We start from the raw sequence: 18,555 nt of genomic DNA on the forward strand, positions 1-18,555 counted from the left end.
TTCAACCTACCAGCGCCTTCAGACCATACCAATGGTATATAAGGCGCTATATAAATGCAAAATAACAATAACAGACAATCAACATTTGGATGGTTGTGCTGTGAATCCCCAACACGGGACTTGAAGGCAGCCAAGAGATCAACGCTCCTTTACTCACTGACTGGATGGGCTTCTCTGGAACAGTCCTGAAATGGTTTGCATCCTGTATATCGCGCTCCTGTATCTCAAGCAGACACCAGGCTGTACAGATGGCCACATTCATTCAACCAACTCGTGAGGTCACCCCCCCCCCCCCCGCAGAGGTTCCAACCGCTACAATCTATGCATGGAATTTTTAGGAATTCTTGTGAGACCCGACATCCAGAAAGCTGGTGACAATCCCTTGTGGCCATTGGCCCCAAGGATATCGCTCTCATCCAAATGCCTGGCTACCCTCAGCATGCCAAGCCTACCTCAAATTGAACCTCACCAAGACTGAAGTTGTCCTCATTGGTTCCCCACCAAAGGTTGCAACATTTGTTGACTTTGCAGCTTTTCTCTGCCCAATCCCGGGACTTCATAGAGCATAGCCTATCCTACAAAAAACTGTGTAAGCCACATGGCTACAGATTGCCACACTCTTCAAAATCAAACCTTCAATTGCCCACCCTGCATGCCTTTCTGCATGAGGGAAGGGAGTTTGAAGCCATGTTCTTGCGCTGATGGGTAGGGGGGAGAAGCAAATGCCTACCTTAAGCTGCACCCCTTCCAACCCTCCTGCAAGGAAGCTGATCACACTGCAGACCCCCTTAAACAAACGCCCACATTATCTCGCCTGCACTGTACACGCTTCACTGGCTACAGTGACGCCCCCAGACATTGGGGTGGCCTGATGAATTCTCTAGACATCTTGGTGGTGCAGCAAAACAAACCCATTGCCGGGGGGCCGCATTTTTGAGGGTAGCCATGGCCACGCTTTGGTGGGGCTCCTGACTGTCTACCCCTCCCCACCAGGATCCTATTCAAATCTGCATACAAAGTCGCTCTCCAAGCACACCATTAAGTGGGCACTACCAGGCTTTCACCCGTTTCAAACACTACCGAGCCACACCCAACATCACAGGTTGTAAAAATATATAATTTCTTCTTTTTCTATAACCGCAGGTAATGAACTACACAAGACTGTTTGTAGTAATTATACCTGTGGTTATCGGTGGAAATGCTTACCAGTCCTCCAGACCCTCACCAAGTGCCCCCTCGTGTGCCTGCACCCCCACACCCCTGGATGGCCTCCTCATCTCTCCCATTCCCTCATAACACTTGTCGTTTCTGTGACACTTTCAGTTGAAATGTCAGGTAGCCTCGGTTATACATGAGGTTATGTGAAAAATGTTGAACCTTGTGTTCCAAACTTTCTCTAGCCCCCACTCCAACTCTCAAATTTCACTTTGCCCCCCCCCCCTCCCCCCATCCCCTAAACCTCTGGCCTGTTGGCATTTACATGTTTTCTTACATGCAAATGGCTTTCTGTATTTTTATTTTCCGATGGCCACGGTGGCCATCACTCAGAGGGGGGGGGGGGGCAGGTGGAAGAGTTGAATGCAGTTTATTATAAACGCCCGGATACTCTATATATTTGGGCAGATATAGCGATTTATTTTTCCGAAAGGGGCACCCCATTGTCCCTCAAAAGTATTGAATGGTATGACCCCAAACCAAAAAAGGATTGGCAAATGTCGTTTCAAAATATATATATATATATATGTCAATTCAAACCAAGTCATACATTCCACAGCACCCCCTAGTGGCCTTCGCCGGAAGTTCCAGTTCTGAGCCACAACAGCAAGGCATTGTGGGAATGTGTGACTTGGCTCAAATGGATTTTCTTTCACATGGCAGTTATTTTTTTTATTTTTGTAACCAGCATTATATATATATATATATATATATTTACACATTTTATTTTTTCTTAACCTGGTGTAAGCTATGGGCCACCGCAGTGGCCATCCTCTCCAGCTATGGTCCTTTCAACGTTGGCTCATTCTGTGCCCTTCTGAATGTGGTGCCCTCTGATGCCTAGGGATAATGCTGCTGTTCATTTCTATTCCAGTGCCTCCCATCTATGCTGGTGCCTGTGGCAAGAATACTCTGATCATGGATATGACTTCTGGCTCTATGGACCGGTACTGGGTGCCCTACATCCGTGACCTGCCGCTGACAGCCGAGCTGATTACTTCTCAGAAATACACTGTGACAGGGACTGGCACCACTTTCCGCCTGGAAGTACCGGCCCCTGGGGTTGGTTTGGTGTACGAGGTACGTAGACCCGCATGGTTGGCTCCTCCGTGTCCGGGATGAGTCGGCCTCTTCCAGGCCTAGGCTGGTGTATTCTTGTTTGTAAATGCTCTAATGCAATGCTTGTCTTTAGGCTGTTACACTGCAGTCCTTTCGGGTCAGACTGGATTTCTCCCTGAAAGACAACCAGACGCTGCAGACCATGAGCTCCTTTAGCGTCTCCTGCAACTTCCCCACTGGCCGGATGCTGGGTAATGCTGATTTTCAGTCCTCTTTCCACTGCTACAGAAGAATGACCTTATCCATTGTGTGTCTAGGGCGGGGGCTCGCGATTGCTTTGCATAGATCAGGCTGATCTCTTTATGCTGCCCTCCCATGTTTTTCCTTCAGTTGGTGCTGTCCCGTACACCACCGAAACATAGTTGCTGTGCATAGGTCCAGAGATTGTTTTGCGTTCCTTGGGTGTGGAATGGGCTTTAAAGCGTGCTAGGTAAGATCTGACTGGTAAACCAGGAGGATCCAGCTTCCCCCTACTTCACAGCCAAACTTTGCAATGACACACCACCCCCTACTCCCCTCAGGGTGGAGAAATCCTAATGGGCCTTTTGAAAAGCCCTCAAAGCACAGCTCTTCACCTGACCCACACATCCACTCAGCCTACCACACTCTTTCACTCAGAATGACCAGTTTGCTTGTAACACTTTCACTCTGCTACCTTCCGTAACCATACTTGCCTCTCCCTGTTGCTCCACCCCACCGCAATGTCTGACTATGTTCACCATATTTGTACTTGACTTGTATGTGCATCAGTGCCTCAATGCCTTTGGGTTGTATGTGCGCTTTACAAATGAAATACATTTAACTGGTGTTTTAAGATCTGAATGAAAATGGGCTATGGCACAAATATTGATTCCAAAGCAGACTGGGCTCTAGGAAGAATGCAAACCTAGCGAGGGCAGTGAAGCCTGGAACCCAAGGTGTATCGAAGCACTGGTTCCTTTCTAAAAACCTTCAGTGGGATTGAGCCTTTATTTTGCATTTTTAAAGTGCTCACATAGCCCGTGGGCATCAAGGCGCTGTTAGAGGAATTTTTTCAAACCCGTGTTGCTTTGTGTTGTCTTGCTTCCAGGGTGAGCACGTTGCTGCGGAGCTATCCTCCCAGGATTTGCTTGCTGAAGTACCTTGAGCTCTATCACTACTTGACAAGAAGTGATACATGCAGCGAAGGGAGACGTTGCGGACCATGGCATCCCCAAGATCTAGCATGACGGCCGTGTTTATGGTCGCCACGGAGAGAAGTTTATTATGGCCCACTTTAGACTAAAGCAATACTGTGGTGTAGGTGGTAAAGGACCTAGTGAAACGCTTTCAGGCCAAGAAGCTACTTCAGGGGCTACGTTCTAGTGGTCCAAGGGCTTCCATCGAAGCCAAAAACTAGATTATATACTTTGGGTGGGGAGGCGGCCTGTGAAAGGGAGGGGGGTGGGCCCTCACAGATGGTTCTCCTCCCACCCAGGCCTCCGTCTCACCAGAATAGTTTTAACCAATGGCCAGACTTCCAGTTGGGAGACTACCACACTCCGGAAATAGTATGTGTAACCCGGTACATCATTGCGGTTTTTCTTTGCACCCTGGTACTTTTGTATGACCAACGTATTTTCAATTGGTCTCAGAGGGTGGATGGCAACATTGCAATTCCATAGTGTTCTGCAAAATAACAATGGGTACATGTTTGTAACCCATCACATAATCCTGGGATCAGACTCCTGGGAAACGTGTGTTGTACAGGTGCCTATCCTTGACCATGTAATGTAAGTAAGTAGTTGTATCAGCCTACACAACACTGATCTCTTTATTCAATAACGGAAATGTCAAACTGGGGATGGTCTTTCTCAAACGCATGTGAATTATATTGATTTTTTTGTTGAAAATATGGTTTTATTGGAGTTTTACAATTATGACATTTCAAAAAAGAATGCAAAAATTGGTATATATCAAAGTGAGGTCACAACTTTACCCCCCCACCTCCCACACCCGCCCCCCATCCCATGCCATGGTTTAATGGTCGATAACAACAACCGGGTCCAGCACATCTGAAGATGCAATGCGAGCATAGGGTTGCTTCCGAAAGAAAGACAGTGCTCAAAAAACAAGGTGCAGCATATAAAGGTCACATTTCCTGTAACAATCCATCTCTTCCCACTCCAAGGGGGTCGCCCCAATAGTATTGTTCCCATCGAGAGGACCGTCTGAGCTGATTACTTATGTCTCAGGCTATTTTCCCATATTTATCAAAAAATGGCAGCCCTAGGGCCTCGATGTTAGATTTGGATTCGTCGATCATCGATCAGGTGGGTAAGATACTCCATATCATAGATTGCCTGTGTTTTCGCTACCCACTCCCCCTCCCCAGGAGGTCGGGGTGATTTCCATTTTTGGGCCCAGCAGCATCTAGCCGCGACTAACATGACCTGCAACATTTGGTCGTGTTTCACCTTGGCTCCCCCCTCGACCTCATTGCCGGACACCAGCCAGGGGGACAGAGTTCTCACCATTCCGTCCACTCCTCTTATCCATGACAGGACCTCACTCCAGTAGGTCTGTGCCACCTGGCACTTCCACCACATATGGACATAATCCCCTTTTTCAACATGGCCTTTCCAGCAGTGGGGGTCATAACCTTTTCTCATTCTGGCTATTCTCTGGGGGGGGGGGTAGTGCCATCTGTGTATCAACTTCAGGGCCTGGTGGCGGTATTGGGGTGCAGTTGTGGAACTGTGTGCCTGCCTACAAATCTTGGTCCATCTTTTTTCTGTTATGGGGGTGCCTAAGTCCTTCCCCCATTGTACTTGGGAAGATGGGGGTCCCGTGGGGTAGAGAACAACAAAAAGCTATAAAGCCGCAATATCACCCCCTTGGTACCTTGCTGGAAGGCTAGTGGTTCGTTGATCCCTTCCCAAAGTGGCGGAGCCCAGATGCAGCTCAAAGGTGAGGGCCACGTCGTGAGCCATCTTAGGTAACCCCCTTCCTTCCAAATAGACCACAGCACTCCCAACACCGGATGTTTTAGAACCCTTCTCGGAATAGATGTCTTGGGGACCCATAGCCACTCAACCAATGTGACCGGCGAGAAGAGTGTTATCCAGCTTTACCCATTGTTTCTTTGGGCCAGTCGTCAGATGATCAACAAGGATGCGCAATTGTGACGCCTTGTAAGTGTTTAGGTCTGGGAAATTAACTCCACCCTCGTCCTTGGGTCTAGTGATAGTGTCATAAGCAGGCAGCCGACGCGAGGCAAGGAGGCTCATCCGGGCATGCCGCCGATTTCCGGGCGCCAACTGGGCCCCCAGGCCCTCCGAGCGTCCCTCTCCCACCCCGCACCCTCTTCCTGCTTCCCGCTCCCCTCCCGCCTCCCAACCCGCCCACCGCCGCTCTGATTGGGCCGTGAGCCCTTCATCACTGGTCCTCCCAGGGAAGCCCGCTGCCCGGCAGCCCCAGCAGCTAAGGGCCCCAAGGCCAAGGGCGGCTCCAGGAAGTGTCAGCAGGTGTCCGCAGGGGAAGCCAAGGAAGCCACCAGACACCGACAAAACTGTAAGTGCTGGCTTGGGTGGGGGGTAGAGCAATTACTCTACTCCAGAAAGCTCCTGCCACTCTCACTTACCTTTCAATAGCCTGCAGTCTAATGTTAACCAGCACCATTGCCCTAGAGAACCACACTAATTAGACTGCGCCACTTCTAGGCAGTAATGTGATTGTAAGCATATGCCGCACTTAGATGACATCTCTAATAGCCTCTCTGTGAAAAATAGAATTTAGATATACATTTAGAAAGTTGCATTTAGATGTGTACCCAATAGCTGTGAAATGTTGCATTTAGAAGTGTGCCCAATAGCCTCTCTGTGAAAAGTTGAATTTAGAAGTGTGCCCAATAGCCTCTCTGTGAAAAGTAGAATATAGAAGTGTGCCCAATAGCATCTCTGTGGAAAGTTGAATTTAGAAGTACATTTAGAAAGTTGCATTTAGAAGTGTACCCAATAGCTTCTCTGTGGAAAGTTGAATTTAGAAGTGTGCCCAATAGCCTCTCTGTGAAAAGTTGAATTTAGAAGTGTGCACAATAGCCTCTCTGTGAAAAGTAGAATATAGAAGTGTGCCCAATAGCATCTCTGTGAAAAGTTGAATTTAGAAGTGTGCCCAATAGCCTCTCTGTGAAAAGTTGAATTTAGAAGTGTGCCCAATAGCCTCTCTGTGAAAAGTAGAATTTAGAAGTGTGCCCAATAGCATCTCTGTGAAAAGTTGAATTTAGAAGTACATTTAGAAAGTTGCATTTAGAAACATCTCTGTGAAAAGTTGAATTTAGAAGTACATTTAGAAAGTTGCATTTAGAAGTGTACCCAATAGCTTCTCTGTGGAAAGTTGAATTTAGAAGTGTGCCCAATAGCATCTCTGTGAAAAGTTGAATTTAGAAGTACATTTAGAAAGTTGCATTTAGAAGTGTACCCAATAGCTTCTCTGTGGAAAGTTGAATTTAGAAGGGTGCCCAATAGCCTCTCTGTGAAAAGTTGAATTTAGAAGTACATTTAGAAAGTTGCATTTAGAAGTGTACCCAATAGCTTCTCTGTGGAAAGTTGAATTTAGAAGGGTGCCCAATAGCCTCTCTGTGAAAAGTTGAATTTAGAAGTGTGCCCAATAGCCTCTGTGAAAAGTAGAATATAGAAGTGTGCCCAATAGCATCTCTGTGAAAAGTCGAATTTAGAAGTACATTTAGAAAGTTGCATTTAGAAGTGTACCCAATAGCTTCTCTGTGGAAAGTTGAATTTAGAAGTGTGCCCAATAGCCTCTGTGAAAAGTAGAATATAGAAGTGTGCCCAATAGCATCTCTGTGAAAAGTCGAATTTAGAAGTACATTTAGAAAGTTGCATTTAGAAGTGTACCCAATAGCCTCTCTGTGAAAAGTTGAATTTAGAAGTGTGCCCAATAGCCTCTCTGTGGAAAGTTGAATTTAGAAGTGTGCCCAAGAGCCTCTCTGTGAAAAGTTGAATTTAGAATTGTGCTCAATAGCCTCTCTGTGAAAAGTTAAATTTAGAAATGTGCCCAATAGCCTCTCCCTGAAAGTTGATTTTAGAAATGTGCCCAATAGCCTCTCTATGAAGTTGAATTTAGAAGTGTCCCCAATAGCCTCCCTGTGAAGTAGAAGTCTCTGAAAGGGCATGAAACCCATCATATCTCACCAACACGCTTACTCTCTCCTTACATCACCACTCAACTAGAACACAGAGATACTATGACACCATTCGGTATAACTGTTCTCATATCAACATTCGCCGCTCTCTCCACATCATTCTAAATAATCACTGCTGGTTACACACCCCCCAGCGAGGCGTTCTCCTCAGGCCTAACGCAGCCACATCCGATCTGGATTAATCCTGCCAGAACGAACACATACTCCTGACCTCTCAACCACCACACCTACCGCTAGAAAGCAGCTATTACATTGATACTGCACGAGCTGTACACATACCCGGTGCTCACACGCACCTTTTTGACTCTCTCTACTCTCTACTGATCGGTTCCCAAGGGCGTTCAACCTACCAGCGCCTTCAGACCATACCAATGGTATATAAGGCGCTATATAAATGCAAAATAACAATAACAATAAGCAATCCTGTGGGATTTACCGGCCCATAGATGGTGGAGAAGGGCCCGCTTGATCTCTAGGAGAAATGAGTCCAGTATCTGGGTTGGCAGCATTTGAAACAGATATAAGAATTTGGGGAGGATTACCATTTTGATGGAGTTGAGGCAAGCCATCCATGAGAAGCCGGATTTTGACCAGCGTCCCAGGTCATGTTTGATTGACCTCCATAGGGGCGGGTAGTTTACCCTAAAGTGATCTTCTAGGTGTGATGGAATTCGGATCTCCAGGTGAGTCACTCTGTTTGTTTACAAAACGGGAGGTTATCGATGGATTGTCCCTTGGTCTCGTTGAGCTGGCCTGCCGGGAAAGCCACTGATTTATCTACGTTGACCTTATAGCCTGCCAGGGAACCATATCGCTCCAGACTATTCAACACCTCTGGGACTGATTGGGATGGTTTAGAGAGGTACAGGAGGACATCGTCAGCAAACAGGGTTATTTTGTAGTCGGTTCGCCCTATTTTAACACCCTGGATCTGATCATTAGTCCTGATTGCTATGGCCCAGGGTTCCATCACCAGGGCGTATGAGGGGAGACACTGGGCATCCCCGTCTTGTGCCTCTCTCTAAAGGAAAGGACTCCGACTCTCCTCCATTGACCACTACTTTGGCAGAAGGGCGGGAGTAGAGGGCCGTCATCCATCCCCGCCACCTGGGTCCCATCCCCAAGGACGACAGAACCCCCTCAATGAAGGCCCAGTTCACCCTGTTAAACGCCTTCTCCACGTCTAGAGACGAGAAGAGCACCATCGGATTTCACTCCCTTTGAGCTCAGTATGTGCAGGGTTTTGCGCATGCTGTCTGCTCCTTGTCTATTTACTACAAAGCCTACCTGATCGGGATGGATCAGTCGGAGACACCTTTCTAGACGTGTCGCCAGGATCCTGGTGAAGATCTTGGCATCTGTGTTCAGAAGCGAGATGGGCCTGTATGAGCCACACTCCGCTGGGTCTCTGCCCAGCTTAGGGATGACTGTGATTATGGCCTGCAGGAATCGGTGGAATGGTTTATAAGGTTTTGATTTGGTTAAATAATTTGGTCAGTGGTTGGGTTAGTTCGGACTGAAATTGTTTATGGAAATCCGCTGTGTACCCATCTTCTCCCGGAGTCTTGCCTGTTTTAAGATTTTTGATGGCCTCTTCCACCTCCTCCTCTATCTCCTTGCCTAGTGTCTCCCTCTCTAGGTCTGTGAGCGTGGGTGGGGGGCAGTCTTCAAGATATTTTCGAATTTCATCCAGTGATTCACCCTCTTGTTTAGTGTAAAGGGCCTTATAGAAGACCACAAATGATTTGGCTATGTGTTCAGTTTTTATCTGGGTGATGCCCGCCCCGTCCTTGACCTTTTCTATGTGTCTGCCCACCCTGTTCCCCTCAGCCTATGTGCCAGAAGAGTTCCAACCCTGTCACCCCTCTCATAGTACCTCTGCTTCGTGTATCTCATTTTTTTTAACTACCTCTCCAATCAGGGTTGTATGCAGAGCTTGTCTCTTCTCTCTCATTTCACTCAGGAGGTTTTCGCGTTCTGTTTCCCTTGGTGAGCTGTGCCCTCACGGCCCGCAGGTCTTCCCGGATTCTGGATTCTATCAGGGCCCTCTCTCGCTTCTTGCTCGAACCCTCTGCGATGAGACCCCTGAAGGTGGCCTTCGCTGCCTCCCAAACTGTAACCATTGGGACCCCCCTGGGGGGGGGGGGGCGGGGCCCCTTCTATAGTGGGTTTCTTGTAGGAAGAGGGCCAGTAATTTTTGTTTGCGGAATAAGTTACTTGTGAGAGACTGCTTGTTTTGTGAGTTGAGACCTTTCACGTTGAGCGTACCGATCCGACCTTCAACCATGGTTGTCGCTATCCTTGCCCTGTAAAGCCTCAGTGAGTGCCCCCGTTATCATCCGTAGACTTGAACCCCAGAACCATGGCATGGCGTTCCCCATTTCTTCCCCTCCCCGGTTCCCCATTTCCCTCACCCATTTTGGTAGGCGTCCGTCTCCATCGCCCGACATACATCGGGTTTAGTCAACGAACCACCAGGGCCGCTGCCTGGGCCCCGAGAGAGAAATGGTGTGGATCGTACCCTCCAGGTTATACCCATAGGAACATTTTACAGGTTGTTGGGAGTCCAATCCTTCTACAGGACCTCCCCAGCCCCCTATACTCCCGTTGCGTGTCTTGTGTCTCATAGGGGCAGGGTCCCACTGTGAGCTAGCTTCCAGTGTGAATCGGGGGGGGGGGGGTTTCGAAGGTCTCGGACGCACCTGGGCACCTTCTGACAACCGAGAACACCACCACTCTGTTTCAGACAGGTGGGATCCGAAACCTTCAACCATCAATTTCGGCATAAGCCTTGCCAACTGTGGCAACATCACAATACAACATAACACTCCCCCAAACATGTAGGGGCCCATGAGGGCCCTGCGGGCAAATGCAATACAATAATATCACATTTCTTAACTTTCTCCCCTTTTAATCATTCGGATCCATCACGCGGGTCTTGGCGTCAACAAAAGTGGGACGGATGTTTCTCCCCAATTCGCCAACGGCCACGGAGGACGAGTGAGCGAGTGAACCACAATGGATCTGCACTGCATTTCTTTTAACTTCTCCTCTATCCGATAATCATGCGGGTCCTCCACGTCCCTCCGAGGGGTGCCTGGTTTTTCTGAATTTCCGGGTGCCCTTCACTTTGTTTCCCCTGGCCGAGGTCAGGGCCCCGCGGAGCGCGGCTCGGGCCTCCGTCGGATCCGCCGTTCTCCCCCCGAGGGCCCGGGGGGACCTCGATCAGTTTGTCGATGCCTCTCTGGATGTCCTCTTCTGTAACAAGCTGAAAGTTTTCCCCTTGCCATTCAAAGGATAGGTAGAATGGGTGTCCCCAGCGGTACCGGACCCCCTTCTCCTGCAGCCACCTAATGATCGGACCGCATTTTTTCCTCATTTGTAGCGTGAGGGCGGATAGGTCCTGGTAGATTGCCACCCTGGAGTTGTCGTATTGGATCTCTGAGTTCTAGCTCTTTCAAGTATTTTTGCTTTGTCTCTGATAGTCGAACAAATTATATTGATTTGATATTTTGGTTCAGGGATTGCTAATATGGACTCGCCTATTAGACGACATATATGCAAGTAAATGTATGTGGGCAGGTGAATGGATTCTTGCTGCACATGGAGCTCTGATGTGGGAGCTAGTCTCCAACTGGGGAGCGCAGTGCAGCTCTGAGGAGTTTGTATTGTAATGACTGTCCCTCCCCCCTCTTTTGGATCAGTAGATGGTATGGCCCACTAGTTCAGGGAGTGGAGACAGGCAACATCAGAGGGGAAATTCCTCTGGGGCTGCTGTCCTCGGGGGCGGCAAAGGCCTGTCCGGTCTGTCTTATTTTACTTTCTCCCCTCTCTGGGAAAATTGAGCGCAGGAGAGAAAGTGAGGACGTCAGCCCGGTGTCGTTGCCCCAGTCATGAAGAGAACCCGGCCTGCAGCACGAGGCCTACTCTGGGCGTGCAGACGCTGTGCCACCCACTTTCTCGGGGAGGTGAAGGGCCCAGCTTCCCGATGAGGCCAGGAAGGCGCCTGCCTACCACGCTGACTCGTTTGCTTCAGTTCGAGGGGAGAAGTCCGAGCACTGGAAGTCTGCTGGACAGATTGGTTCACTCATAAAACAGGGGAAAACGAAACCCGCGCATGTGATGAGCCCAGTTAACCCAGGTGAAGGTAAGCGAGGCCTTTTTTTCTTTCTACAAAGCTATTGACTTAGTAATGCGGGCCAAAGGACTTGTCTCTGGACACCCTGACTCTTCACAAGACGACCACTCCATTAAGGCCATATTGACGGGGAGGGCTCTGTGCTTTGATATGCATGTTGCTTATTAAATATCGCCAGGGTTTTCTTTTCCTGGAAGGCTCCCACGCTTCAGGGTGAGTGCATTATCTTTACCCCAGAGGATATAGGTTGGGTAACCCTGCTTGCAAGTCTTCCTTGGTCTAATTTCACGAGTCCATTCTACTCCCATCGTGAAATCCGACTTTTGGGAAATTCTCCCTGAAAACTGCAAATGTTTTCTTGACATCCGACACCAAGTAATACCTTTCCTCGAGAGGTTGGGTGCCTTGGAGAGGGGGGGGGGGGTGCAAGCCACCCAGTCACTTGCTTTTCAACCTCAGTTGCACAGTGCAGAAAGGCCAAAGGGACTACCTTTCTCTTAAACCTGTTACCTCATGTTTTTCCATTTTCCAGCACAGTGAAAGACTCCCGAGCACTGCTCCCTTGATGATTTTGGGAGCTTGGTTCTTGAGTCACTGTAGTTATTGTGAGACCGGAACACGAGGAGCAGAGCACAGGGTTAACCTGCACAGAATTCCTGGTTGAGTTATCCCACAGTAAATGGTGTCACGTGCACGCTGAGGTGATTTTAGTACTTTTCAGTGCTATACAAATGGTTTAGAGCGTTCAATGGGCTGTCTCCTAGTCCATTTCACTGGCTCTGCAATTCATTTTCTACCACCAAGAACTATTGGACTCACAGGATATTGGACTCGCAGGATATTTGCGATTCTGATGCTAGCGGAGTTCTATTCAGGAGAGTTCTGTAGTGTGCAATTCAATCACTACAGGTTTTTGTTGTCTACCCTTGCATTTCTTCCATTGATCAGAAGGGGTGAGCTTCCTCCGACCTGTGGCATCGGGCCCACCAGAAACACTTTGCTCTGCTTCCATTTCGGCAAAGCATGGGTAGATGTCAGCCAGTGTGATTGAAAATGGCGAAACTGGAGTGCTTCTCGATTTTTCTCTTCTACTATAGTTCCCAGAAGCCACAGCAAAGCGTAAGAGTATAAACGACATTGATTGTCAGTAGGCTTGTCTACGCCAATGAATTATTTTTCTTTAAATGGAGTGGTAGCCCACCCACACACTCCTGTTGGAATTAGTGATGGAGACTGTATCTGAAGGTGACTTTTGTCGCAGTACAAAGGTCACGGCTGGAGGGGGCTTTGAAGCATGGACTGCATTGGAGGACTCTTTGACCAGGACACCCTACCCTGTGGGACTGGAATCCAAGCTAGGATATATGTTACCTACAGTGCAGAAGAGGGCTACAGTACCCAGAGTGCAGTCTGTCCTGATTGGTTTCCCTGGCTGTTGGAGCGAAGGAACAGTGCATTGAATCTCGCCTAAAGTTCTGTAGATATTTCATGGACATGGAACACCCTTGCTGGACTGCAGCTTGGCCATCTCTCCTAATTGTGTTCTCACACCTCCCTGCCTCCCTCAGTCGAACTTACTAGGACGTGCATCTAATGACCAGGGTGTGTGGTATGGTTCTGGCCGAAATCCTAGGTCTTCAATGATGCAAAGTCGTCAATGTTGCAAACGTTTGTGGCCAAACACTTTAGTGCTGGCCTCGAGATGCCGGCGGGTCCTGGTTTAAATACTGGTGGGGGTGATGGTGTTCTATTTGTGTGGATGACTGGAGTGATCCGAATGAAGCCTCTTGGCAGCCATTTTGACGGTGATGATTCCATCCTCTAGCACGGCTCGTGTGTTAAGGGGTGGACACCTTGGATGATCGGTCAGTGGCACCGTCATGCCATTGACCACTAATTCCTTCCTGAAGTAATGCAAGGGCTGGACCTCTGGAGGGGTGTGCTGGGGGTGAGGGGGGGGGGGTACTGAAATTCGAAGGCCGGTAGGACTGGCAGCGAGATTCCGGCATAGATTTGCACTTTGCCAGCCTAATGACATTTCATACGCACTGGCCATCACATGGTGGTCCCACAACAGCCCCTTTTTGTGCTAATTTACTGGGATTGGATGGCCTGGAAGATTCCAGGTGAACCCTAAATCTTAGTCACATTACTGACTGCCGGTTAGTACCGCAGTGCCCCCTAGGCAGTAGTTTCCTTTAGGAAACGCAAACCGATTGATTACCAAAATTGGCTGATGTTGGCCACCTGAGACCCAAATGTAGGCAGAGCTTAGTCCTTATTGCTTGGATATAATAAATGCAAAGTAAGTGCTTTGGCCCTCTGGAACGCACCGTGACGGCAATTCTGCGAAATGCTAGGGTTCCCATCCCTAGTGACCAGTGAGTGTGCCTTAACAAAGGATTGGTCCTCCGAGTGAAGGCTAAGCAGACGCAGTGCTTGTACCTTGGGCTCCTCCTTGCAATGATAATTGTCAGTATTGATTTTCAGTGTGGGGCCTGCATCTCGGCTGCAAGTGCCTGGGGGCTGTGGGTGGGTGGTTGGATGGATGAGACCTGGCTTTGGCTGAATGGGGACAAGACTGGGGTCTTGGTGGTTCTCTAGACTACTTCTGGCCTGCTTCACACTTGGCTCTCTTCCTCCTGTCTTGGTGGTGAAGGATCTTGGGGGTCCAATACTCTGCTTCACTTTCGCCAGAAGCACAGATCGCTGCTGTTTTGTCAAGCTGGACATTGTGGCTCTTCCGAAAGTGCTTTCCTTTGTGCCCCAGCTGTTGCTCCAGTTGTTGCCTCCCTTGTTACGACTGGAGCCGACAACTGTAATTCTCTAGCCCAGCCGTCCAATCTCATTCAATTCCTTCAGCTACTTCAGAAATCTGCGGCACGTGTGTTGTCACGGGTCCCCGGGTCCCCCTTCACATAGTTCTCCTATTGGTCCGCTGCACTGGCTTCCCATTAGTTGAAATCCCTATGTTTGATAGTCGTGCTCTTCGTTCTCGCGATAATGCCGTTATAGCTATTGCTAGGCTTTCTTGCGTAGGTTGGGCATTTTCAGTTGCGGCCGCCAAACTCTGGAACGCACTCCCTCGCGGGTTGCGGCTCACAGAGAACCTGCTGTAAAGACCTTCCTTTTCTAGTCATTAGTCTGGCTCTTCTGTTTACTGGACTAGCTCCAAGTTGCCTTGCGGTGTGTGTGTGTGCTTAATAAATATTAAATTAAAGGGCTTAGTGTGGGGACTGGAGCAGGGAAGGGTCGGAATACATCCTTCTGTGCATTGCACAGTCTGTCTTCCAAACGTAGGCGCGGTCTTAAATTTGTGTCTTTTTTGAATAAAGGACCTGCACAAGGGCGTGCACACTATTTTGAGCCCCCCAGGGCTCACATTTGAATGCGTGTGCACGCCATGGGCTGTGTCCAATGTCCCTTTGTGAATCCCCTGCTGTTTTCTGAGTGATGGAAATGACAATGCTTCCTTAATTTGTGGGGGGTGGAAAAGCCTTTTGAACATGCGCACAGCCGCAGTGCAGTGGGTCGTGGTGGGCACCGGTACTTTGGTATACCCGGTGCGCTATCTGCCGCGAGATCATGCCTGCCTTGCCATCTTTGGTCCCTTGTGTTCTGGGGCCTGTGTGAAGAAATGAGTAACACGCTGGACTGGCTGAAGATGTTTGGGGGACCATTTCAACATGGTTGGAGACCCCTGATTAGTGGGCTGCATACACTAAAAAACGATGAGGTGAATAGCCGCCAATCTTCATGACATTGCTTGGCAGCAGAGAGCGTACACCACTAAATGCCCCTGAATTGCTCTAACCCCCTTATTTGTCAGCAGGTAGCTGATTCGGAGGAACACTTCCATATATCCTGTGCGAAGAGAACTCTGCTTGTAATGCAAGCAAGCCCCAAAAGGAAAAAGGAGAAATTAATATATTGCTGTTACAAGATTGACGACATTTGGAGTGGGGGGGCTGCTCCAGCTCTCCCCTTTCCCAGCTTAAGGTCCCTTTTTATTTAAAAAAAGGTTGAAAGGCCCGGACGCTGTCCCTGGTACCACCGTAGGCCTGGATTAGGCTGCGGTGCTGGGTTGGGCCATTCCTGGTGAAGAATCGCAAGGGCTTGAAGCAGCCGTGGTTCTGGCGGATTGTGATGTGACGTTTTGGTCACTTTGCATGAAGGCCAACTAGAGCAGCAGATGCCAAAGGAGCAGCATTTTTTATAGTATATTTTCGATGCACACATTTTTTTAATGTAAGGTCTGGCCAATCCGGTGATTTCGAGCTGTTGACGGTCACTCCACTCTGACAGCTGTAGTCTTTGCTGGCTAATCTTGTGCATGCGTGCTTCTACGGGGAACTTAAAGGAAATGAGAACCAAACCCAACTTTCATTGGATATTTGGTGATTGAGTCCTACAACTCTGACATAGGTTGGTATGAGACTTTGTGCCTTAATTTCCAAAATGCCACTTCCCACAGTGGACTGCTTTCTAAACACACCCATGCACTGTTTTTAGGCGATCAAAAAATGCATGCCGTATTTGAACATAAAAATGAACTGTTGCCAAAAAAGTTTCTCCCTCCAGAAAAATAAAAAAAATGATGCATTGTTTTACAATAGTCTACGCTTAAGACAGAAATCCCACAGGTGGGCACTTAAAAAAGTTCAGGCGCAAGCAATCCTCTTCCCCAGCCCCACATTTAGATTGTTCGCGGCACCTCAAAAGGTGAAGGCATGAAATGGAGTATACTGGATTTAAATGGCATCCAAATGCCCCAAGAAACCTATTAAATGATACGCAAATGCCATAATAGGGCGACAGGGAAACTCCCTGCGGGGGTCGTTTCCTTGCTGGCCTGCAGCTGCACGCTCAGTACCACCAGGAGGACTGCGTGTGTGCCACACAATTAATTTCGTCACTTGTACAAGGCCTTTCACCATGGATATGGTCCCAACACACTATGTATTTGTGTTCGTAATGCGCCAGATCGCCCAAGGCCCTCAAAGCGCACAGATGATGTACAGAAGACAGCAAACGGAACAGTGAGACGGCATCAGAAAAAGTGTGCCCTGAGTTTTCAACTTTTTTGATGTCTGCGAGAGACACGATTGTTTTCCGATCCAAGGGGATGGAGTGTAGGTGGCAGGAGCCAAGATATCGAACATTGTCTTCCCAAATTTAGCTAAGTGAAGTCTGGGTTGGCTGAGTTTAGCTTGGTCAAGTGACATAAGAGATTGTACTGGCATAACGATCAATGCGCTCAGATAAAAGGGCACTGCAAGGGTTAGGCACTTGAAGGTTGGCGTCAAGCTCTTAAAGGAGACACAATGCTTAACAGGCAGCAAGTGCAGGTTTCATCTGGCTTTGGTGAGAGACTGCCGCCTGGGGATGCCTACCACTGCTCTAACCGCACCATTTTGTAACCTGAAGGGCGGCGAGATTGGACTGAGCAGTGCCCGCCAAAAGACTATTGCAATAGTCAAGCCTCGAGTTGACTAAGGCGGAGGCTAGGATGGACATGGTTTCTACAGAGAGAAACGGACGCAGTTAACCAATCAAGCCACCGGAGGCACTGGTCTTGGCTACGTATTGCCTCAAGGTAAGCTCCGAGTAGAGCATGACGTCAAGCATTTTGACGCTCTTAGCCACAGGAATGATGACATTGGAAAAGGTGGTGTACACCGGGGAGAGATTTTTTTTTTAGCATGTGATTGGTGGCACTGATAAGAATCTGTGTTGAAGGCCATGGAATTCGCCACCATCCTTGAATGAATGATGGCATAGATGGTATTGATACCCTCGGAGTCCTGAACATAAATGCCTGAAAGTTCGAGGATGACCAGAGTCATCGGCATAATTAACACCCAGGCCGTCGAGCAGCATGAGCAGAAGGAGAATGCATGTTAGAGTGGGTGAAAGTGAAGAGCCCAGCGCGGAACACCCCACGTGAGTAAAGTAACGGAAGAGCGGGCATCATGACTGGCAACTAGAGCTTTGCAAGGCCCCAGAAAAGAGACAACCACTGTGTGGAAAGACTAGAACAGCCCACCAGTGATTGCAGCCTAGATGCCAGCAACTTGTGGTTGACCGGAAGTGCTGGATGACACTATCGATAATGGCCGAAAGATTGGACTTCAAGTCTAGCATGGTGATTTCGGTGCCATGTCGGGTACGGTAGCCAGATTGACGTGTGAAGACTGGAGGGGGCGTCTGTACTTCTGCTCTCTCTATGGTAGAGGAGAGGCACAGAGGACCCCAGCCAAGATTCTCTATTGGTGCGTGGTCGAGCAATCGAGGCCTAGTTTCTCAGGAGGTGATGCAGGCTGGTTCTTAAGTACAGTGTAGTCCCCAAGCCCCCACAAAGGAATGTTCACACACTGTATTAGTTAAAACGGTCTTTATTAATATTCAAGGTTATGTACAATATCACAATAACTCACTTTGTGCTTAGAAATCAACAATCGTAAATATATACAGTTCTAAAGTGGTACCACAAATCTCAGATCTCATTAAAGTGCATACTGTCAGAATGTCACACAGATCAAATAAGGAGGAAACCAGCAGCAGAGAGGGGAAGGAAAGCAAGATGGTTGAACAATTGGCAGAATACTGGTCCTGCTACCTGGACACAGTTGTGTGGAGATCACCCCCCTCCCTGCCACCCCCAACCTGGGCAACCTGTAAAGCAAAGATGTATTACAAGCCCAGTCCATATATTGTTCTGAGTCTTATTTCCTTCTACAATAGTTCTACCGCCCAACGTACCTGGAATTGTATTGTTGGTTGACGGGAAATCGGCCCTTCTTGAGTGCCCTCCCTTTAAGGCAGGAGTCACAGGTCGTCGAACGTCCGGAGAGCAGGGTGAACTACGGTGCTGAAGTGGCAGCTTTGTTCCTAGCGGTGTTCA

The 18,555-nt window shown here is 48.6% G+C and overlaps 1 protein-coding gene across 1 annotated transcript in view; it reads left to right on the top strand.

The window, feature by feature from the left end:
• The window catches only part of LOC138487915 (uncharacterized), a 145,281-nt gene that overhangs the window by 90,025 nt on the left and 36,701 nt on the right, over positions 1–18,555 (top strand). The window contains exons 13-14 of the mRNA XM_069614928.1: positions 2,090–2,295; positions 2,408–2,525. Coding sequence (XP_069471029.1) covers positions 2,090–2,295; positions 2,408–2,525 — 324 coding nt within the window. The remainder of the gene's footprint in view (positions 1–2,089; positions 2,296–2,407; positions 2,526–18,555) is intronic.

Source organism: Ambystoma mexicanum, chromosome 1p (assembly GCF_040938575.1).
Source record: "Ambystoma mexicanum isolate Mex_15411 chromosome 1p, UKY_AmexF1_1, whole genome shotgun sequence".
Taxonomy (NCBI): domain Eukaryota; kingdom Metazoa; phylum Chordata; class Amphibia; order Caudata; family Ambystomatidae; genus Ambystoma; species Ambystoma mexicanum.